The sequence below is a fragment of the Penicillium waksmanii genome, assembly GCF_028829765.1.
Source record: "Penicillium waksmanii strain IBT 27052 chromosome Unknown utg000008l:1.0-5622682.0:1.0-5626561.0, whole genome shotgun sequence".
Taxonomy (NCBI): Eukaryota; Fungi; Ascomycota; class Eurotiomycetes; order Eurotiales; family Aspergillaceae; genus Penicillium; species Penicillium waksmanii.
The window spans coordinates 575277-598724 of NW_026643254.1; the positions used below are offsets into that span (position 1 = coordinate 575277).

General features: G+C 49.2%; 4 protein-coding genes across 4 annotated transcripts; 3 read left to right on the plus strand and 1 right to left on the minus strand.

Moving 5' to 3' along the window:
* Positions 1 to 9986: 9986 nt before the first annotated feature.
* Positions 9987 to 10671, plus strand: N7481_008588 (uncharacterized protein; the record flags this gene model as incomplete). The annotated part of the gene is made up of 2 exons (XM_057267807.1): positions 9987 to 10450; positions 10554 to 10671. The coding sequence occupies 2 exons, from the start codon at positions 9987 to 9989 to the stop codon at positions 10669 to 10671; spliced, it is 582 nt and encodes a 193-aa protein (XP_057118484.1).
* A 315-nt stretch (positions 10672 to 10986) lies between these two features.
* N7481_008589 (uncharacterized protein) lies at positions 10987 to 11377 on the plus strand (the record flags this gene model as incomplete). Its single annotated transcript, XM_057267808.1, has 2 exons — positions 10987 to 11140; positions 11214 to 11377. 2 exons carry the CDS (start codon positions 10987 to 10989, stop codon positions 11375 to 11377), a joined length of 318 nt encoding a protein of 105 aa, XP_057118485.1.
* An 848-nt stretch (positions 11378 to 12225) lies between these two features.
* Positions 12226 to 14118, minus strand: N7481_008590 (uncharacterized protein; the record flags this gene model as incomplete). The annotated part of the gene is made up of 2 exons (XM_057267809.1): positions 12226 to 13680; positions 13747 to 14118. 2 exons carry the CDS (start codon positions 14116 to 14118, stop codon positions 12226 to 12228), a joined length of 1827 nt encoding a protein of 608 aa, XP_057118486.1.
* A 1218-nt stretch (positions 14119 to 15336) lies between these two features.
* N7481_008591 (uncharacterized protein) lies at positions 15337 to 15952 on the plus strand (the record flags this gene model as incomplete). The annotated part of the gene is made up of 2 exons (XM_057267810.1): positions 15337 to 15822; positions 15881 to 15952. 2 exons carry the CDS (start codon positions 15337 to 15339, stop codon positions 15950 to 15952), a joined length of 558 nt encoding a protein of 185 aa, XP_057118487.1.
* Between the last annotated feature and the right edge of the window lie 7496 nt (positions 15953 to 23448).

A 23448-nucleotide genomic window follows, 5' to 3' on the forward strand; every position in this document is an offset into this window, starting at 1 on the left:
CGGAAGCATTCACTTAAACATAGAGGCCCGTATGTAACAAGCAGCCTGAATAAAGCGATAAATTAAAAGGGTGAGTGCAGTTAATCAACGGATGTGCGAAGAGACTCCGCATTGTGTGTGCTCAAGAGGAGGCAGGGGTTCGGCTTAGCACTTTTAAACGTGCGAGTTGAGTGGCGAAATCCTCACCCCTTACTTCATAATCATATTTGATGCATTTTACTGGCTACATTAACACTTGTGAATGTATTGCATGGCTCTAGACTGAACAGTTGCAGTCTGCATCTAGGTTTCTAGTCTCGGCGTATACAAGAGTGTGGATTTCGCGTCTAACTTCATAGGAGGACCGCTCATAGCTCAGTATTGATGGGGGACAATAATACGATAGCACACAAACAGAAGGATACATTTCCCTTGCTCTTTTACGTCATCTCTCTTGAAAAAACTCTTTGCAATTCTTTTACCACAGGAATGGGCTCGGGGCTCGAGGAAGCGCGACTTGAATCCTGGGAGTAGGATGGGAAGTATGCAGAAATAAGGTATCCTGTGACTCCTCAGCCAGGGTATAAGTATCCAACGTGCAGTCGAATCTGTAACCATCGTAACCCATTGGAACCCCGGCTGGCGTGCACCCGCAAAGGAAACCTGCGAAATGACCCCCGACAGATACGTGCCATCCACGGCCCTCGCCTATTATTTCCGCTCCAGGCGCTATCGTGAGTCTGTTATGTACAATCAAAATATTCCTACTAATTCCGAATAGCTTTTCTTGAATATCCAAGACGAAACCAAGCAATAACACGATTCTATCATCTATTTTACCAAAGCGAGGAGCAGGTATCGCTACTTGAAAATCAGCAACAGGATCTCATTTCTGAATTCGAACGTCTGCGCAATTATTCATGGACCCTGTACAATTAGTATAATAAGGCAATGGGAGAGCTAGAACAGGCCAAAATGCACCAGTGATCTGAACATGGATGACGAGGGACTATTCATTGCGCCGTAAACAATGCTCTATTTGATGGCCATGAGACACTGTCACCAGAAACTCCAGATACTATCTCATTTCAATTTCATTCGTAATTGATAAAGTACATTTTTTGAACCACGATTTCTAGTAGGGTTCTCGTAAGAAACCCGGTCGGGCTGTGCGTCTTATACTCCGATTGAATCCTCCATGAATTTTACGATATACTGTGACCTGGTCTACAAAAAATTCTTGTATTTTGAATACATCCGCAAATACTACACCTGAATTTCAACGGCCAATTCTTAATGTCGTCTCTATCTCGGGTTTAAAGGAGAGAAGACGTGGGTACATTGTGGACATAATTGTATCAGCCTTATCCAATTATGGGAGGTTATGGTAGGCTCAGGCTCCCAGGAGCTCACAGCCAAATTTGGGCCAATCATTTCTACGGGGGCTTTGTGGCAGACCTGGATTATTCATAGCACCGATTGGCTCATTCTTTCCTCCGATCTGTTATTAGTATCCAATGATCGCATCAATATTTACGACCCACAGGCTCCTGGGGGCCATGGCCAAATATCCACCAATCATTTCATAGTCGACTTGCACGCATGTGAGCCATTGATGGCACTAATTGGCTTATATTTCCTTGTTGTAGTACCCACTTTCCCCCATCCACTTTGTTCCCAGGAGATTGGAGTGGGTAATGCCTTTGCAAAGATGAGGCTGATCGCAGAGGTTTGTTCTACGAAAACGTAATCGACCTAATATCTGACCCACTATACAAGGGACTGTTGTGAGATGGGGCTGTGTGAATCAGTCCCGCGCTGTACTATAGCTTGTATCTACTTGATATTGTGTAGGTGTGCTTCCTTTTCTCCGATATACGATAGGCACTGAAAAAACATGCCGTTTGGCTGGTAGAGATCCAGGGCCGCAATATGGCATGGTTTTTGCCTGTCTTTGATGAGGTGTTCATTAGGTAGGGTATCGTGCCCATCATTAGTGGGTGAAATTAAATGGCGTGATATGCCGCCGTCTCACCTGTCGCAATAACGTACGAGCCCATGGTGGTGAATGTTGAAACGGGTCATCGATGCTTTCCTGCGGCATGCTCACCACTGTTGAAACGGTGCCAACAGTGAGAAAAGAAATTGCATATATCGAGTCGCCAGGAAAAATGCGATGTCTCCGAATGTTGTGTTCAAATGTTGTGTCAGATGAATAACCAAATGTTGAACTGGCTGCAATTTAAGAGTAGTTTGTGTTTACGCCCTCACAATTCACAATGGTGATCTCATTGAAGCAGACTGAATGCCTGGCTGGATAATTATAAATACCCGATCCTTCGCCCGCTGAAGAGTCGTTCGCAAGCATTCCTTTTTGATTTTGGACCAAAGAATGTCGATCGTGATTCGTCTTCGCGGCTACTCTTTGGTATGGATTGACCTCCAAATCATGCAATGAAATAAGCTGACCTTTTATATCGCAATGGCCTAGTCTTTCTCAATAATAGAGTCTTCAGACAGCAAGTAAGTGTTGTTTCCCAGTCATTTAGAATCATGCTAAGTCGGAAGACGCTCGATATCAGCCCCGTTTCCGCTACTCCTCAAATAACCCATTGAGCGAACCTTTCTGGATCCCGAATAGCCCAAGCTGCGAGCACAGTGAGTTACAAGTTGTCTTCATGAACTGCCTACTGATGATTGATGATAAATAGATGTCATCTTTTATACAGTTCCCTGCAGCGGACAGCAATATCTGAGAACGTAAGTTTCAAAACATTCCGCAATTTTTAAGGCAGATATCATGCGCTGACGACCCTCTATATAGGATGGCAATCTTTCTATCGCGAGTCGCTCAATGTCTTGTAAGTCACGCTTGTGCTTTGCCCCTGTCCATTCCCAACGCCCGATCCTACATTTCATTTTCCCTACCATTGCTATCCGTTCGTGGCTCTCTGTTCCTCAGTACGGATTGCTGATGATTCTTTTTCGTCATAGGGCGAGCTTCAATTTTACACTCGACCTGACGGAGCCATGTTCCCTCTCGTCTTCGAAACTAAACCAGCTTCAATAACCTCATGGGTCAAGCCACTGAATATTACTACTCTTGCGCCTTTGTTGTTTCTGAAGACGTGGTGAAAATGGCCAATTCACCTGGCGCATTTAGCGAACCTAATTCAGAAAGGCTTGATGCCCTCTGCTTAGCCATACGGTAAGTCTCCAAAGTGTTTTCGTCTCTTCAGCATTACCTTTTCCGATCGAAGGCCATTAATCAGGTTATTAAGAACTTGCCATATTCCGACAGCTATGATCTCTTGCCGACCTCCGATCCGGAGCCTCGTCGGCAGCCATGGCCGGTCCCATACTAGGCCGAGTGAGCCATTGCAGCATTCGACAACACCGAAGAAGAGTCTAGCATCGACGGCCACCAAGAAAGGCCATGGTTTCTTTTCTCCGGGTGTAAAATCAGCCAGCAACGAATCGAGCTTTAGGCCAGCTCTGCCAAGCCCTGATTGCAGCTCAGCAAGCGACAGGCCAGGTCGCAGCACTGGATCTATCCCATGTCTCTCTCCATGAGAGCAGTCGCTTTCAGGTCAGCTACTACTTCACCTCAGACCAAATACCATGAGCTTCTCCGTCAGTGAAACTTTGTCCCGACACGTTTGAAGATTCACCTCTCACACGAAAACCAAAGACGAAACAGCTATGCATTGGCAGATGGTGCCAACATTCATTTGCAGCGATACGGATTGATTCTGGGCCCTCGTCCACGTGTAATCGAGCTAAGCCCGCTAAATCTCTGGTTGGCTTTCACTGATACGAAACTACATTGACGGCAAGTCTGTACCACCCTTAGCCACCGGAAGTCTTGCTGATATGGAGAAGTAGTGAAACGTAGCACTGCTTCGGCCATTCCCACCACCGGGTGCTGTTCGCGGCTAGTATCAGGGGATTTCATCTAGGCCATGAGCACGATGAGTTGCGAACGAACATCTTGCGCCAGCTGCTGATAACCGGTGCTAGATCAAATGTGACCTACAGCATATTCCTTTGGCTGTGTCCCAGTGAAGACGGCGATTCAAAGCCGGTCAGTACGTTCTCATCAGCGAAAGAAATTTAGATGACCAACCGACCATTTTGCCAGATCGCTGATATGAAGCTGACTGTTTCCTCCCAAAGGCAGCAGCAAGCCGATCGATTGTTCCCTTCTCAATGTCATTACCGAACGCCACGAATTCATCAGCAGAAGCAACCTCGTAAAGTACGGCCAGTTAATTATCGCGGCGCTCAAATTTCCCAACTATTACTCTAAAGATGCCAGGTGGGTTTGTGATAGCTCGTGGATAGTTAAACGTAATTGTTGACTCAAACGCAGCCATCATGTTTCTATTCATGTGAAAATATCACATGCGCCCGGCGCGAGACGCTGCGACGCGTCAGTGCACGGTCTCGTCGCCTGTGGCACGCGTCTGAGTACCGACGGATGCTGCTTGATCGGCATGCTCAAGCGACTATGAAATGTGGTTTCATTGTCGACGCGATGTAGCCAAGAGGTAAAAATAACCGTAGAAAACACGAGATCACCCGAAAAATCAAGCAGGTTTTAATCCGTCTTTCTGAAGAAGAGTCATCTGAATGTATCCCGCAGGAATCGAACCCGGGCCGTTATTAGAAAGCCAAAGCAGCAAATTCCATTAGACCACGCAATGAGAGGTGCTGGCGCACGAATTTTGCCTAATCATGACCACCATTGTCCAAATAATCATCCCCGCCCGTTCTTCAGCACATACATCCAGCCGGATCAACGTTATGAGCTCCACAAGTGTCTTTCATTCGATCAGGCCGACACAAAATGATAAATGAAATATGCTCGGAAGAGTTAAACTTTCTATCCCTGTTAGTTTGGTGGTCTGTTCCCGATTTCACCGCCGATAATGTACATAATATCGCTGATCTAGCGATATATATTTATCGGCTATTAAGCTGCATGTACATAGCGATCCTGCATCAGAAATAGAATATCGCTAAAGGCTATGCGATGAATTTTGAGCCGAGAGGAATTCATATAAAAAACCGACCGGCATATGTACTACAATATCGAATTCTATCTGAAGAAATCATCATTTCGCACTGTTTATCAACTTTTGCATTCGTGAGGGAACAAAGATCCCCACGATGACGGGGATTTACCGTTGGCCGCCACTTCACCGCCCGGGAGTCACCCGCACTGCAACGATTCACATGTTCGGTCCCTTCACCATCATAACCAATTCTCAACCGTGACTCACCTCCAGCCCTCACCATCAATACGTCCTCACCATCAACATGCCCTTGTCATCAACACCTCAACAAACCAACACATCAGCACGTTCACGCATCAAAATATCAAAACCATCAAAACACCAACCCACCACCCACTCACCGTCGAAAATCCGCATCTCCCTACATACGAACAAAGTCTGCTGCCACTGCTAGCCAGCAGAGACAAGCATTCACACCAATGGATTACTTTGGATTTCAGCCGCCACTCAGAATGGCCTCCCAGCTATCAGCCATGACTCGATGCTCTAATTCACACTACGTGGAAGAGAATATGCATTCTCGAAGCTCAGGGCGTGGATGGAGCGCTACAAAGTGCGTTTTTCGAACCAGAGCCATGCACGGTGGCATCTACATACAATGCTGAAGTCATTCTAGACCATGTCTCATTGGATTCTTGATTTCTATCGGTTGTTTGGAGCAGGTCTTGGCTTCTTCGAGGACCCCCCCGAATACTAGTCTCTGACACCACGAAGAGGTGCCTGCAATCGCCAGAGGATCAGGACGAGGACCGTGGCGCCACGGGTCGCCTAACAAGCACAAATTTGATAACGCAGGGCTCAAGACTGCATGGAAGCTCAAGATTATACAATCACAGGGCTCAGGGCTGTGAGGGAGAACTTGGTGTCGCAGCGGTCTCCTGCGGAGGTTCTTGGTAACGCAGGCGTCCCTGCGGAGCACAGGTTTACAACGCAGGGCTCATTGCTGCGAGGGAGCACATTTTTACAGTCACAGGGCTCATGGGCTGTGAGGGAGCACGTTTTTACAATCACAGGGCTCATGGGCTGTGAGGGAGCGCGTTTTTACAATCACAGGGCTCATGGGCTGTGAGGGAGCACGTTTTTACAATCACAGGGCTCATGGGCTGTGAGGGAGCGCGTTTTTACAACCACAGGGCTCATGGGCTGTGAGGGAGCACGTTTTTACAATCACAGGGCTCATGGGCTGTGAGGGAGAACTTTTTGACGCAGCACTCTCCTGCGGAGAACTTGGTGACGCAGCGGTCTCCTGCGGAGAACTTGGTATCGCAGCGGTCTCCTGCGGGTCTTCCTTGGTTTCGCAGCGTCCCCCTGCGAGGCACACTTGTTGACGCGGAGCTCGTCCCGCGAGGCACACTTGATCACGCAGAGCCCGTCCTGCGAAGAGTACTTGGTAACGCAGATCTTACCTGCAAAAGACACTCCAAGGCTGCGAGGCCCGGAGTGTGAGGAGGAAAGTCCTGCTCTTCATTTTGACGGGAAAAGAGCGTCTTTTATGCTATTCTGAGTAGGGGTTTCGGCAGCGACCACTTGCGACATTTTGCCGAGTCCAGAGATTTTGACTTCAAATTTGCACCGGGCGACCCTAATTTCGTGGGTGTTGAGGCGGTTTATCAACGTTGAAATAAGAATTTTCAAGAGTTCGGGTTGGAGAGCGGGTGGAGTGGCTGGATCCACCTGGAGCCGTGGTCGGTATGATGCGATGCGTGACAAATCATTTGCCTCATCAACGTTGTTGACAATGGTGAAACGGCCTTTCGCGCAATTTTGTATGAGATGTAGACCGAAGTGGCATGCCATGGGCTATTCGCCGTAGCAGCTTAATTTCTTGTGGCTCCAGAAGTCTGCCAATATTCGGTCGCACCGTAGCCAATCAATTCGCAAATCATTGGTCTCAACATTGCTCAACGATGTGAAACGGTTTTCACGCAGCTAATATGTAGAGTCATTCCATGGAAGACTCGCCTTGGCAACTCGCTTGCCCATCCGCAGAATTTTTCGCCTGCAAAATTTTTGTTCTCGCCCCGTGAGAGAAAATGATTTTCCTCAGCCTAGCCGGCATATTTTCCGTTGCAAGTCGCAGTCACTGCAGCGCGTCATGCCGCCCAAATCTTTATTTCACTTGCCTGTACAGGATGACCAGGGTACTTCGTGTACCCACGCCCACAAGCCGGCCGAGGTACCATCGATGAAGAGATGTCGACGCCGAGTCCGTCGTCGGAACATGATTTCGTCGCGCCCCAATAGAGACTCCGCCACTGACCAGCATCCATGGTCTCCACAGTCAATCAGCTACCGGTAAATCACCTCGCGATCCTCTCGAAACTGAATAATTCCAAAATTGACTGTCGAAGGTCCTTGAAATCCTTTTTGAAACAGAGCCGGGGACTGAAAGCTAAGGGTAAGCTGAAACAAGAGACTAGAGTGCCTTCGCTAATTATGATCGATAGAGTTTATAGAGATTTTGTTTCCCATCCTAGGACTTCATATGACGCCTATCCCTTTTCGAGCACAACATTTGATCCTCCAAACGCTGCAACGCCACCTCGAGCATTCCGCTTTCCGATTTGTTCAAAAATGGCTTCAACCTCAGTCTTTGGCCGTTGGATGGACATGCCCCGAGGCACTGGAGCTGCACATGTTCTTCAAATTCTTAGCTAGAAACCGATCGAAGATCTCGTCGGAGCAACATGGTGAAAATATCACCACTGTTCAGAACTTGCGCCATTCGATCGCCGGCATTCGCCACGCCGCTGTTCATCGCTTGGCCCAAGACAGGGATAGTCTGCTTGAGAAGAATTGTGCTGCCATCGAATTCTGCCTTCGCGTCGGCGACAACTATGGCGCAGAGAGTCTCTGTCGTCTCTTTGAATTCCTACAGAAAATCCTCCCGAAGTCAAGCATGGTGCAAGTGCAGTCACAGCAGGCTGTTTCCTCTCATCCTCATTTACCCGAGCTCTCTCTCCGCACACGACTACAAGAACGATCCATGATACCCATTGACGTGATAAAGAGACTCATTGGATGTATCGAGGAGGACTTGATCTCAGAGGTGATGCATTTCTTGCAGATTGAGTTTCCGTGAGGCGTGGTGTGTGGGCCGGTCCGATTTATGTTCGGGACCTTAGTGAATTGCGGCATGTACCTGAGCATGGTCAGCCCAAGCAAAAGAGACCTCTATGTACTGTAAACATTCAACTTCCCATTTAATTTTACGTTATTGACCTCGTTACCTGTAGTCTCTGAAATGTGTGTCGGAAAGCGGGTTACACCATCTGAACTCAGCGTTTCAAGAATATCTCCCGCATTTGGACATACGCTTGAGCAAATGATCAGATCTGCGTCAAACTCCTCGACGATCAGATATATAATGCAAAGAAAATGCTTTCGAAGTGCGAGAGGAGGTGCCAGCCGCGGCTGAGCGACTGCATATTATAAGCAGCCCCGAGAAAGTGCGATCTATCTTCACAATAAGGCCCCATTGACGTCGCGAGATCAGGGCAGCAGATACTCCCAGAACAGCATATCGGCAGTCATAATCTTTGGAGCGTGATGTGTATAAGATCTTTCAACAGTGCCATTGATGTTTCAACGTTGCTTTCAGTGCTTCATCATCAGCAAACCGATCTAATCGTGCTGCCAACGTTGGGATTATGGCTTCGGCATAGCCATGTCAAATAGACTGGCCTGTGATTTCCTATGCTTTTCAGAGCCGGTCATCTTCCGTGACCAGAGATTCATGGGCTATAAATTTCCTACTCATCATCGACTTCTGAGAAAATAACTTTTTTTCTCCGCCTCATACCCACCACATCTTCTCTGGTCCCACAAGGTAGGCAACGAATCTCGATGTAAGGCACCAACACCTGCTGATCTCTATGACTTTCTAGACGAATACCACGATCGTCACGAGCCTACAGCCAACCGCCACGATTAAGACTCCAGCAGTCGCAAGACTGAATCTATGTTCTCCGAAAAAAATCAAAGCCTAAATCACCGCCCAGGAGGCAATTTCCTGGAGCTAAGAGAAAGTCTCCTGGAGCAGTTCCAACCGCTGCAAGAAAGACTTTGCCTCACCCTAGAAGAATCCCAGGACATATTGGATCAATTTGAAAAAAATGCGAGCCTCGCGGTCGTTTACAATGCCCCGATGATCAGTGTCAATCTTATGGAAGGGATAGACGCCATCTTTGGTTCTCCAAGCCCGAAAATCATCCAGCTCGAAAATGGCACGATGCAGAGGACCATCACTTGGCTGGATTTTCTGAATGCAGACAGATCCAAGATCGAATTCAAGGAAGCCGAAGTCTATCATTATTATCTGCATGACTTCAACGCAACTGCGGAGCTGTCAGACTTCCAGCATAATATGATGATTTCCGGCCTACCACAGAAATTGATTCAACCTTGGTACTATAAGAGGGATGTCCAAACAGAGTTATATACACTGTCGTTCACTGCCGAGATGGTTGCAATTTCGAACCAACTTGCATCAAAAGGTGAGTTATCTTAGGCCTTATCTGGTACAAAAAACGATCGTGCTTTGACTGACCAGCAAATTCCTGAGTCATAGTGATTGAGGTCAACAATAAGATAATTGGAAAGGCTAACCAGAGAACTCGAGCGCTTCAAGATATTTTGAACAAATGGAAAGAATCAACAGATTCGAATACATATCCATCAAGCCTAGTTTTGGAGCAGGCCTAGCATGATCAAGGTTTAGGGTACGCGGCAGTTCCCAATAAAGAGACTCTCGTGGGGAAAGCATGGTCATCCCTGAAGGAGCTCAAAAGAGCGCATCGCATGTGGCGCAGGAGAAAGTTTCGAAGTAGTCTTCCTGGCAAGCTTACTAGACGGAGTTTCCACGGTAGGAAAACAATGCCAGCTTCCAGGATAATGGCGAATAAACTGCTCGGAAGAGCCCCCATGAGAATGGGCCAGAGGAAAAGGCTACATAGCCGAAATGGTCGGCGAGTCACCCTTCCAGATGCACCGTTGTGGATGCCCGTGAAAGGTTCTGAAAAACGACAGAGTCTTAGTTGCCAACCAGGGCCCCTGATGGGGCATCCCTATCCACAAACAGAGAATTTCAACCATACCTGTCAGCATACAAATCCTAGCGAGGACAGTGGAAACCGCAGAAACTCCCTTGAGGAGGCGAGCAGTGGATTTGTCAAGACCTGTTTTGATCGGCAAAATAGCCTCCCAGAACTAAGGCCGAATATCGTGAGCCCATCCAACGACAGGGAGACGCTGGCTGAACATGAGTCAATGACCGGGAGGCCTACGCCTCTGAATCCGGGGGCTGAAGCCATGGAAGGCCAGAGCAATACTGGCATAGGACGCTACGGTACAAGAGGAATTACTGATCTACGGGACGAAAATGATGAACGCGTGTCAGTGCTGACAGACCCAGTCAACAACACAGGTCTCACCTTTCATGGTAACACTGTGACCGAAAATCGTCAACCACAAACAATATCTCGAAATTCTTCAAAGACATCTTCAAGCCCTCACCCCACAGAGACAGCGAAACATAGCGAAGAAGCCGTTTGCCAAGGGCCAGGCGGGTCCAATCTGCCGGATGGAGTTCCATATTCTGCGACACATCAATTGAATGCTTCGGGCGCTTCTACACATGGCGGGAGAAAAGGCGTGTCAACCCACAAATCACATATAGAGGTCCAAATTATAAATAAACCTCAACTTAGTAAGTGACGCAATCAATACCATACCAGGGGCTAGAGCTGATAGAGAAAAAGCCAGATCCCGCAATCGTCGATGGGCAACCCAGGACCTGGAGCGCTTACCATTCTGGTTTATGCAAAGGAGACATTTGAATAAGGAAGAGATCCAAGCTGAGTTTCTGGCAGACTTTCAACATGAGAGGAGCTTTGGAGCAATTCATACTGCTTTCAAACGACAAATGAGGATGTACCACGAGACAAACCACGCGAACAGGATGCCACATTTTGTTCGAGATATTGATCAACCAGGCGACTTTGTCGCAGCCGATAACTTCATGCATCCAGCGCCACAACTCGGGGATGGACAACTTCGGGATTATCGGAGTTTGCCCCCAGAAGGTATGTACTGCACATAAGACCCATTATTCCAGGCTCACAATAGCTAACTTTGATTATCTTTCCTTTTAACTAGCCCCCACACCAGAAATTCTCGCAGCCATCCCTGGGTATTCGGATGGCATAGAGGGCTTCCCAGAGAGGGCATACCTGAGTGAAAGCCCCTCCACGATTGCATATCGAGCGACCACTACAGAAAATACTCCCTTCTCTCCTTCCTTTTACGACCAAGGAAAGTGAGCTGCTGTCTCCCGGCTAGAGTACAGATATGTTTTGTTGCCATTTGGAATTTGCCATTCAAATTCTGAGTGTGTGTTCTTGTGAAAGTTTGTCTTATGCCTTGTGTGCTGTTATACTCATCTGCTGAAAATTCCAGGCCCGTCCTATCGTTAACCCCAGAACTATTGTCCTTCCACAGGATAGTGACACCCCAAGCACCTTTTTCCCCTTCGTCTTCTTTTTAGTAGTCTGGTTGTTTCAAGGCCGTCAAACCCAGCACGCGAAATACAGGTTTTTGAGCCTTGAATTGCTCTTTTTTACATGATACCTATGAATTTTGGGACACCACCTGTCAAAATATAATGAGTTTTTGATGGGCTAGTACACGCATAGCTCGACGAGGACAAGATCCCCTTCGAGATAACTGCTCACTCTACGTGCAACCTTCCTGACTGCGGTCTTTCCAAGGTCTCAATTTACTCCAGAAGATTACCATTTGATGACCTCCGCTTTCTCTCGATCTCGATCTCATGATATAAATGAAAACATTCTTACATCACTTTAGGGGCCGAAACGCTTTCAACCCGGGCTTCACCCATTTGACTAGGTCCTACATCGCTAATTTTTATACTGCCACGTCCTCCACATCAAAGACCATTCATGCCACGTCGTTTGAGGGCTTACAACGTGCGGCAGCACGCGTCCCCAGTGGAGAGACCGTCGCGGTGTAAACGTGTCGAAGCACAACGCGTCCCCATTGGCCTATCTACCCCTACGGTTGGGGCGCTAATACCAAAAGAGGGAGGGTCCTCTAACGCAGGCATAGTTGAAAGTCTTTGCATGAATATCCATAGATACTATTCATATGCTCATTTCGAATTATCCTTCTGTTCTAAAAGGGCAAGAAGTTTCATTTGCAGTTCCTTCTGTTCTGCTTCTCGCTTCTCTTCCCGTGCCTTCTGTTCTATTTCTCGTTGCTCTTCCCGGAGCTTTTGCTGCTCTAGTTGAGCGAGAAGTTTCTCTTCCCGTGCTTTCTGCTCCGCTTCTCGCTTTTCTTCCTGTGCCTTTCGTTCCGCCTCTCGTTTCTCCTCTCGGTCCTTCTGTTCAGCCAATTGTTCTTGTAATGTTTGAACCATCATGCGTAGCTCCGGTTGCAAACCACGATTCTGCGAGGATGCAGCTCTGCGATACCCCAGACGTTCCTGCGATCCACCCACGGAGAGCTGAGAGTCAGGCCCGTCGACAACGACACTTAAAGAACCCTCGTCTGGGTCCGGAACTCCTTCAAGTATCCGCAATAGCCGGTGAGTATGGATAGGCAGAAATTCGCGGTCCACGTTCTCCACGAACCGATAACATGTCCACCGATCCTCTTTGGTCCAGATGTTGGGTTGCGCGACCGGCCAGCGGTAAAATGACACTTTGCCACCATCGACCTCAGGATAGTAGCCGTACAAACGAACGCCTTCGAGCTCATGAGAGACCGAAAACCCCAAAATCCGCCGATGCACCTCTTCCGTGCAGCCCGCCGCTTGGCACAGAGAGACCACAGCCCGCAGGGCAATGCACATACTGTGCATATTCTGCCGGTCGGCAAGCTCCAGCGCTTGGTTCCCACATTTGATTTCTGCTGTCAAGTAAGGGAAATACATATCCTCTCGCGCTGTATACGGTGATTTCTCGTCCGGCTTGATCCCCAGTTTGCGCCGCTGGCTCTCGGAAAAGGTCGACCACTTCAAGCCGCGCGCGTGGTCCGGCTGCGGTTTCGGACCATATATTGGCTCGGTCTTCAGCCACGGATCATTGTATCCATCAATCACGTCTTTCAAGGATTCATTCCCCTGTATATACTGATTTTCCGCGGATGGCATAATGAGAGGGTGTAGGTCCACCAGGAGACGCGCTTCAGATCGATTCCGCAATGCATTATGGAAGTCTGTGATGTACAAGTCGTCGAAAAGTGTACCGGTAGGAGGCTCGACCGGCTGAGCGAGAAGACGCTCACAAAGCGCAATATCGTCGGGTACCGGGCCGGCGGGGGACGGTCGCATGAAGCAGCCCTTGGTTTCCAAAATAGTGACATAGTTGACGGCTCTGTAGGCATATGATCTGGTGTCCCGGGCCGAGCTGCTCTCGCTGTTCTCCGACGAAACCGACCGAGCACGCCCCCGATCCGTTGAGATCGAACGTGATCGGGACCTTTTCGATGATGGTTGACTCATTGTCTCAAGCGCGTCGACCTCCGATGGGGCAGGTATCCACTGATATATTCCGTCCGTGAGCTCGGTGGGCGCATGCGTGAGAGACGTTGGTGCTGTTCGATGCTCTAGGGTATTGGGATTCTATGCAGTCAGTCAAATGGCTATTGAGAGACGAGATTGAAAACTGACTTCGCTGTTACAATCAGGCGAGAGTGGAGAGAGTGGCTGCTGTACTCTGCCGGGGTCTTGCCCGAGCTTCAAGGGCCCTGGATTCGTGCTTGAGCTTCCTCGCCGGGGCACTTTTGCTGGTCGCTCATCACTCTCACTATTGCAGCCTCGTGATTCAGACGCGGCTTCACGTTTCATGTTTGTCGATGTGACCAATCGAAGGAGATCATTTTCGTGGCTAGAGATCACACATGCACAAGAGTGAAAAACCGGCTCCGTTTCATCAGTCAGAAGGAGTCGGGCATCGAGTGGTGACAGGAGGTCGTTGACCAGGATTAGCGCGGCGTTGTTCCTTGGCATGGCTTGGGCGCGAAGATATCCAATCAACTTCATCATGGACCCACTCGTTGTTGGAACCGGGGTGCGATCTCGTCACAACACAGCACGGAATTGAATATATGCATCTCCTAAACTTCAAAAAGATGACTCGATGCTTAAACCAAATATATCCGCGTATGTACAATTAGTTATGCTCCACTTGCTGAAAACGATCTTAGAGCTTGGTCAAAGCCTGCCGTGGCCTAATTGCCGCTCCTATCGTTAGACTACCTTTGGGGCGCGCGGCTGCGATAGTTGTGCCCCGGCGAAGTGTCGGGATGAGGAATTGATGTACTGGCTAATACTAAAAACGTCCAATAGAATCAGGTGATTGATTGATTGGAGGTCCAAAGATCGGCTGAGCGATCTCTGAGTCTACTGTTCGTGCTCTAATGTGTTGCGACACCATATCCAAACTCAGTCCGAATACCATACCATTACTTGGGGAAATGGAGTGAACGAGGAACAAGCCTATCCTAAAAGGCCATAGCAGTAATTGGCCGCTTTTCCAGTTTGTCAGAGACTGGCGATGTTCATAAGGTACAGGTTGAACATAGTGCTGGCTCCGAGCCGGTGAAGAATTGCCACCTCCGAAAAGTAATATTGGAACATATCTCAAGGTACTAGAAGCTCGCGAATAGTGTATAGAACTTAAGCATTACAAGTCTGTTTGTACCATCCTGCCGTAGTCGGTCCCTCGAAATAACCCATTTACTGTCCACCAATGCTCAGTGCACCCATAATACAGCAAAAGAAGGAGTAGTACACTGGCATGAAGCTGTATGTGCAAACAGTGAGTAGCAAATTTATCTATTCGTTCCGGGAATTTCCATTTCAGAAAGAACTCCTAGAAAGTTATGTCCGATTCCTGGGAGCAATAAGGATTCTGAGCAATTTTTAACTTATCTATTTTGTCGATCATCCAGCAGCTGGGGCTGAATGGCATTCCTTGTCTGCTCCTAGGATAGTATGGTTACGAGGTATGCATTGACGAGCTGGAGCCAGAAAGGAATTGTAGGCAACCAACTTTTGTCATCTGAGGACTCGCAAGGATGATGCATTCGCATATGCCTTTGAAATATGGAAAGTATTTATACGCTGGTTCCCAAATAATTGTCTTATTGTCCCGTCCCATTTTAACAATTCAATCTGAGCCTGAATTGAATCCATGAAATTGTGCAGCGTAAGCTTCTGGCTAGACTTCATCTCGGTTTCCCCTTTTTCAACTCCACCATGTCTCAATATACCGATACATCCCGCATCTTTGTTCGTCTCTGTGTCTTTTCTCTCACCACTATTTGGCTGCTCGTCGCTGCTTTCAATTCTGTCACTGCTCGTTTCGCAGATACTTTGCGAGACCAGGTAACAGCTGGCCTCAATGAATCCGACGGCCCCATCCTGTACGACGCATTCCGAGAGCTTATGAGGGACTTTCGCAAGGCAATGGTTATTGTCGCGCTTTCCTCGGTTCTCTTCTTCTTGTTTGGTTTCACACTTCTCGCTCACCCAAGTTGGGTACGAGATGGGAGGACTGCAATTGACAACTTCTTTATTACCCAATTATTCCTCGGGGTGGTTGTAATCGCTTTGGGTGGGTATATTATGGACCAGATGCATGGATTTCTCGACATTTTTGCAGTATTCGATGACCGAGGCTCCCTGCCTCGTTGCAGCATTATATACCATGGGGCTATCGGTCAGATTGTACTTGGTATCCTCGTGATTTTGACCAGCCTCATCAGCCTCTGGTATCTTTTTCGTACATACCCGTTGGCAGAATGTTGCGGAGGTTATGCAGGCAGAATACAGGCAAGAGACAGGCAAGAAGTGGATCCTCGAATCCAATTAGATTCTTGCTCTTATGATGAAATAAAGGAATGAGAAATCAAGGAGTTTTCGATAACGATAAACGGAAAGGCAAAAGCAGGCTTATAAGAGAAAAAATAACAGAGTTAATTTTCGTTCAAGCCCCAAATGCGGATCTCTCGAGACAATTTTCCTTTAGAATAGAGCACAGTGCACATGAAATAACTGCCAGTAGCGGCATTTTCTGAGCCCAATTTGGCCTTATCTTTAGTCCTAGAATCAATTGAAAGGATGAGTAGCCCAGATTACCATCTGTGCTCGTGTACACTCGTTGTATTTCTGATTATGTATGTATCTTTAGTTCAGCCGCCACTTCTACCTGAAATTCCCGCAGAGATTATGGACGAAGAACCCCGGATCGAGGCATGGCAACGTAGGTAGGGTGGAGTACGGCGACATCATGAAGTGCTGAGTGTAAGGAAGAGGTTCCAAGCGGGCCCACATCGACAGTCGGAAGCGGGCTGTCTGCGCTGCAGAGCATACTTGGGAGATGATGTCGAGAATCTGCTTGCGCACCCGAGAAAGATTCCCCATCGCTGTCTCGAATCGTGGCAGGAAAAAAAGGTGCTCACCCATCAACTCATCACTGAGAGAGTCAAATCTTGAAAGACGAAATTCCACCCAGTAGACTTTCTCCGGTAGCAAGAAGGCGGAAAAGTATACAAAAATATCCTCCGCCTTGGTAGACGGAGACAGAGGATCCGGACCTGTCCACGGAAAGCTTTGTTGGGTTTCATGATTCGGATAAAAAACACAGTCGACCAAAGATAGCCCGTAAATTTCAGAGCTGGAGACCCCTGATAAGTTGAATGAAGTTCGCTTCAATCCGCGGCGGTCGGTAGCAAGGCAGGGGGGTACAGCGGGTACGTTAGAGGACTCCTGCCAGGCTGCGTGGATGTCATCATCGGAAACAAAGTCTGCTTGGTGGTAAGTATGCGTTTTGGGAGATGTGAAATGGACTTTACCAACCAATTTGGGCCAGATGGTTCATTTCCTCGGAAGTCGATAGTTCAAGGAGTGGGAGAGAACAGAACTGGATCATTGGTATTAGATCGACGAACTTGCGGGTTGGAAAGGGAGCGAGCAATAGGCCAATTTAACCTTCTTATCAGAGCCAGAAATCGTATTAATCAAAGGTCCATTGATACTTCTATTTGAGCAAGGTATGGATAGTCACAAGCTCAACGAGAATTAACTCTCGGCTGCATCGACGTCTCAACGGTCATCCCCGTTCATCGTAAGAGAAGACCATCCAGCGTCCTCGCTTTCATACATATTCACCAATGTTTGTTGATCACTCAGAGATAATTTTTCAGGTCAAAATTCCGGTAACACGTCCGTAATATCGACACGATTCCATTCTGAACAGCGTGGGCTGCGCGCCCACGGTCCCAGAGTACCAGGGCCTGCTCATTACAACGCTGCTGTAGAAGACCATTTTCGACTTTTAGTTCGTCATTGGACAGCGAAAATTGGCGTCGTTCGTTCTCGAGTCGGATTTTCTCAGCAGATTTGACAACATAACATTGCCAGAGACATAGGAATAGGTCGAGTAGGTCGAGAGCTGGCCTCGAGATGGAAGAGCGCATCCGGAATATCTGCTTGGCCTCAGTTGGCAAAAGGCTGGCAGCGCCAGTGGTGTTCTATTACATGTCAACTAGGCTCCCATTTTGCTACTGGGAAGATCCTGACCTTGAACTCGATACTTTCACGCCCCGAAGATTCTCGGAATATGCTATGCAGGTCGACGGTAGTGTCATCCACACAGTGTTTGGAGAGCTGCCGCTGTCTTTTAATTGGTCGCTCGGTCGATGAAGAGCGATCTGGTGCGTCCATTTTCTTCATGTACGAAGTGAGCTGCATGGGCTGAGTGAAGAGAATCTTCAGAGGTTTCTTATATGCTATCATGGAAGGAGACACGCGAAGCCCAGCCTGTTCTCCATGCCCGCAATTATCAGCTTCTTACCCGGAATGGAGCTCTATAACGACGCATGTTTCAATCTAAGCCCGTTTGCCATATCGCATAAATGAGGATCAACGACAGCGTCGCTCATGAATTGATGCGGAGAAAAAAGGTCCGTGACAGCATTTCTCCCCGATTACTGTCGAGCTATCAACGCCGCACCATATGAAGGTTGGCATTATTCTCAATCCATCAAGATCCTGGCCTTCCACCATCCCATTCCACAGGTCATCATTGATCTACACCTCTACCGGCCTTTCAATGCAGTTTGTATCGCCCTGCTGTACAAGTCTTTTGCTGATTTTTGAGAAATCCACCGATTCTCCCGATTCTCCATTTTAATGATGAGGCTGTACTTGCACCGCGACGGCCGCAGAGATCATTGACCCGCTTCTGGATTGCCTCCCGAATTGGACCCTCCTCGGCAAAATGAAGCGATGCCCCCAAACTGTTACGGTCCATTCTCCGGACTTGCAGCAGCATGTCAACCACCCCCAGATGTCTCCCTTTTACTGCAAGCAACAAAGGATCCTCGAACCAACGATTCTGATGGTTGGGATCAACTGAGGGATGGCCTAATAAAACTCGCACCATCTCCGAGTCGCCCGCCCGGGCGGCGATGCACAGGGCGGTGTCTTGGACGGTAACAGTGCTCTGGTTAATTGCCAGAGCCTCGTCCTGCAGCACCAGGAGCTTCACCGCTTCCAGGTGGCCGTTTTCCGCCGCTCGACAGAGGGGCGGATCTGCCAACTCGGCCGCATTGATCTCTACGTCTCCCTTGTTCAAGAGCATCGCCATCGCATGGGTGTTGCCTTTCGCGGCCGCTTCGGAAAAAGGAGAGACGCCTGCCACACCGGTATTGGGGTCGATGCCAGGTATCTCGAGAAGCCACCGCAGAGCGACAGTGTCACTCCTTGCGACCGCGTGGTGCAGCGAAGTGGAAGGCGATTGGGTCTGACCACGACCGCCCACAAAGTTGATATCAATGCCACCCGCCTTTAACAGCCTCTCGGTCATGTCGTCGCGCGATAAGAATGTCGACAACCAGAGCGGAGTGTTGCCGTCTTTGTCTCGACAATTGATACTGGCACACGGGTGGCTCAACAGCAATTCCACCACTGCCAGACGCCGACATCGAACAGCGAGGTGGAGTGGAGTATCCCCGTTGTGATCCTGATCATCCAGGGCCAGCTCCTTTTGCGTCAGAAGTAGCTTGACAGCATCTGCGGATCCATGGGCTATTGCTTGATGGAGCGGCAGCTCGCTGTTATCAGTGGTCTGATAACCGGCGAATGGCCTGTAGAAAGAGAGCCAGTGCCCAGCTTCCTGTGGGCCTACAAAGATCCACTTCATGCTCGCCCGGCCGATGCGCCATGCCCATGCGCGGGGTGACTTGCCAAAGTCATCTGTAGTGAGAGGATCGCTGCCGCTGGAGAGGAGCAGACGCGCCAGGTCCGTTTTGCCCCACCAGACCGCGAGATGGAGTGCCGTTCGTCCTCGCCTGTGCGGGAGGTCAATTTGTAACCTTGGGACCTGCAGCAAGCTCTGTACCACAGAAGAAGTTCCGTATGTGACAGCATACCATAGCGCGCTTTCTTGCGCCTGGTTTTGGAGGTTGATATCCAGCGTGGGGCTTTCCAGCAGGAGCTGCAATACGTCATGGGATGAGTACTTGAGAGCTCTCATCAGCGGGGTCTTCCCTCGAAAGAACGCGTTGACGTTTGCCCTGCGACATAGGAGTCTTTCGGCGAGGTCAATATCGTTGCTCATGGCAGCGAGGCCGAGTAAATTGCTGTTTTGACATTCAACGTTGATTGCAAGTATGACTGGCTGTAGCCTAGTTTGGAGATTTCGACATGATCTCGCAAGAGCAAATATCTCGCTGCTCTCGAGATATGCTGCAACTCTGTATAGGATTGAATTCGGTAGACCTCGCAGATGGGGCTGCCTCTAGTTTAGTATGTAGTTGCCAACATAAAAGATATCCGTTACGAACCATAATGAATATTGGGGTGGCGAGCAAGGATAGGGCAATATAATCGCGCGTAGAGGTATGATGGCCTCGTGAAAACAGCGGCCAGGCGAGTTTATATCGTTCGTCGTGCCGCCACATGGCAATCATCGTATCGATCCCATCAAGGTAGCTCCTACTACAAGAATGCGTCGCGAAGAATGGATGTCCCTTAAAGCGAACTGTAATAGCAGCACTGCTTATGCCCCCAGGATCGCGTCCATAATTCCTAGGAGCGCCAGGTTCCGAGGAGCCCCCTCGCGTATTCCTAGACACTACCTTCTACCCATAATGGGGCTGGTGCTTGAAGCAATGCACTCTGGATGCAATGAGACTGCAGTGAAGTGTTCAATGAGAGTCTTCGTCCTGATTTCTACCCTCGGTCTTATTTGATTGAGTGTGACGGTTCATCCTTATCCCGTTTCGAAAGCTACTAGTCGAGGTTCTGTCCAAATGGACCAAGCCGACTATACATCCCATCCGTCCGCTATACGAAGCACCCTCACCCATATGGGCCCTATCATTTTATCTGACGGGAGTTTTTTCCGTTTGGCTTTCCTATTTATTTCTAAGGCCAAAAATCCTGGCATGTGTGGTTTCTGTTAAGTAGGCGGAATTCAGTCAATCAGTCAATTTGATTCGTCTGGATGACCGATTCTCTGTGACCTCGCTAATGTCTTCTCGAGCTCCAGAAGATACCGGAGACTAACGTCGGCGAACTTTGTCGCGTTCTCAAGCGGCTGCCGAAAGAGAATATTGCCGAGGACACGGAGCAACGAACGATATACGGTCTGTCACATACCATCCACTCCGTGTGAAAGTGCGCCATAGCTCTCATTAATCGTCGTGTTGTTACGAGGACAGCGAAACGCGATAGCAATGTGAGGGTGATTTGAGACACGACTTGCTCAGTCCATATACTTCCGTCTTTTGCTTCTCGGCTCTTGGGCAGATGAAGCTGTTTTTCTCTCGATCCGCGGCGGACCCGAATGATCGATTGGCCCGTGCCTGTGTTGGACATCAACGAGAGGCTGATCGCCGACGACAACGGAGGGTCCAATCTCCGCCACTGTTAGGGGATACATAGGCTCCGGTATTAGACCGTACAATGCAGACCTTTCGTTGAGTGAAACCATCGCGTAGTACCTTTTGAATTCATCCAAGTCTGCAAACAGGCATTGTTTGGTCCGCTGCGGAACGAACTGCTGACGGCACCCGCAGACTGCAAGGTCCGACGAGTCCAGAACTATATGACAAGTATCAGAATTAATTGTCAACCCTAAGCGATGATCGATCGAGGCTTACCTGGGTTCGGATGCAGAAGCTCCTGCTTCATGCTGATACAGCTTTCCTCGTGTAGTATCACATGATACGCCGCCCCATCGAGACCATGCTTCCGAAACAGCTCTGTCTCGTTATCTTCCCAAGCAACCGTCAAGCCGCCCTTCGAGGGCGTCAAAGTGATCTGGTGTGGCATGTACCGGAGTAGACGTCGGATATGGCGCATATACCTCATCTCAGTGGTCCGAGGGGTCTGAGAGTCTCCAAACACCGACGAGATGGAAAGTGATAGGAGGTCCTCAATGATGTGGCCGCAAAAGAAAGGTTCGCGCTTTCCGCTTTCCCTCTTCGCACTACGAAGAATCCAGTTCCGGCACGATGTTCGCTGATGTGTATCGTCAAAGTCCAGCCATCGGCGGTGGACCCTCAGTGTCCTTTGCTGAGGATTATACACAACATCCGCCCTACTATCGAATCCTTCGACATAAGCCACTTGAATCCCCTGCATCGAATCCAATAAAGCAAAGCATGCTCTCAGTGCCTTCCGCACAGTTCTCGAGAAGGTGGTACTCGGGGGGGCTACAGATCTCGGCATTTTGGAAAAGCATTGAAAGTTCTTCCGCAGCACTGCGGATAGGCGTAGTCGACCGCAGTAGGCGCCACAATTCTCGCGACAGCTTCATGGGCCTTTTTCCAATGGTCTCTCGTATCATCTTGACATCCTAGATTTGCGTTAGCCTGTGACAAGGGATACGGATATTGGACTTCCGACAAACCTGGGCTCCGGATGTTTCGCAATAGAAGAAGTCCTTGCCCTTGGACTCGTGTAGCAAATACGTCCAGATGCGGGATATCGTCGAGGGCAAGAGCAAATCAGCAGCCAGACTAACGTCCATCAGCGCTGGTGTCTTTCGGAGGAGGCTCACGTATATCGGAAGAAGGACGTCCTCGTGCGTTTGAAGGGCGGACTCCCAGATCCGGCACACTCGCTCTGCCAGTCCATGCCGGTCCATGAGCCATCGCCGATCGCGATTGAATTTCCCCTCTGTAAAGTTATAACCAAGTTTGAACGGGTAAATCGAGTTTGTTCCAGAGATTAGCACACCGTGGGCATAAATCCTACCAAGGAGATTTTGGTCAAAAAGCAGGTCCCCGTGGCTTGTCTCGACAACCGAGGACGGGTAGGCGAGGCCACGAATATCCAACGATATTTGCAGCCACTCAAGAAATTCTTCAGGTGCCACCGGCCGACCCTGGGTGGTGCGTCCAGGGCCGATGAGCACGGCCACATCTCGCTCGGGGTGGAAGCGCAGTCCGGCAATATCTTCGGCCCAGTCCGTCCGGGTGGACCCAGATTGGCGCGATGGGGTGATGGTGCAATGGAGGCGAGACTTGCATGGCTCCCGCAAATAGAAATTCCAGGAACACCGGCCGGCCGCCACTTGCAACCTATACCCATCCCGGGACAGTGCCACGGCTGCCAGCTTGAGTCCGTCGCCGTGGGAACCCGCCAGCTGGTTCTGGTCGCTCTTGGTCGTGAAGCCCAACTCGAGAGCCTCGAAGGGCAATTGCAAGCAGGCGTTCGCCAAAGTGACCCGACTGGACTTTTTGTCATACTTGATGAATCCCAGGGATCGGCGGCCCTCGGGGTCCGCGGGGTCTGGTACCAAGACGGCGTAATGATCGCAGGCTTCCACGAAGTATGGCCGGAAGGCGATTCGATCGATCTGGAACCGTTCCAATATGGCGTCCTTCCTGTTTTATGATTTAGCCTAATGATCCGACAAGACGACAGACACATATCAATTCTGATATAGTTCCCGAAAGGCATCGGCAGAGGTCCAGTGACTCACGTAATGGGGAGAAACCCCGAGCGAGACAATACGCCGCGAATGCACAGCAGCTGGAGATGATCTTTGCTGGCACTGAAGGAGTTCGCGTTCAAGCTGCTGATTCGCGTCAGTCATTTCGCAGCCATTGTCGCTGGGGTCAATTTCCATGCGGTTGGCCATCCTTTTGTAGGGGAGGTGTCCCTGAGAATCTAGGGTCTTTGACGACTATTTATATCCCGTCCGTCTGTAACTCTAGCACATAGCTCTGGTACGATTTTCCATGGCCAGCTGGAAAACGGTAACCAACGTCATGATATCAAGATAGAGCCAAGCAAAGGGTCTTGATGGGAGAACGATGATCAACCACCACCAATCGTGCGGCCGATTGCGCT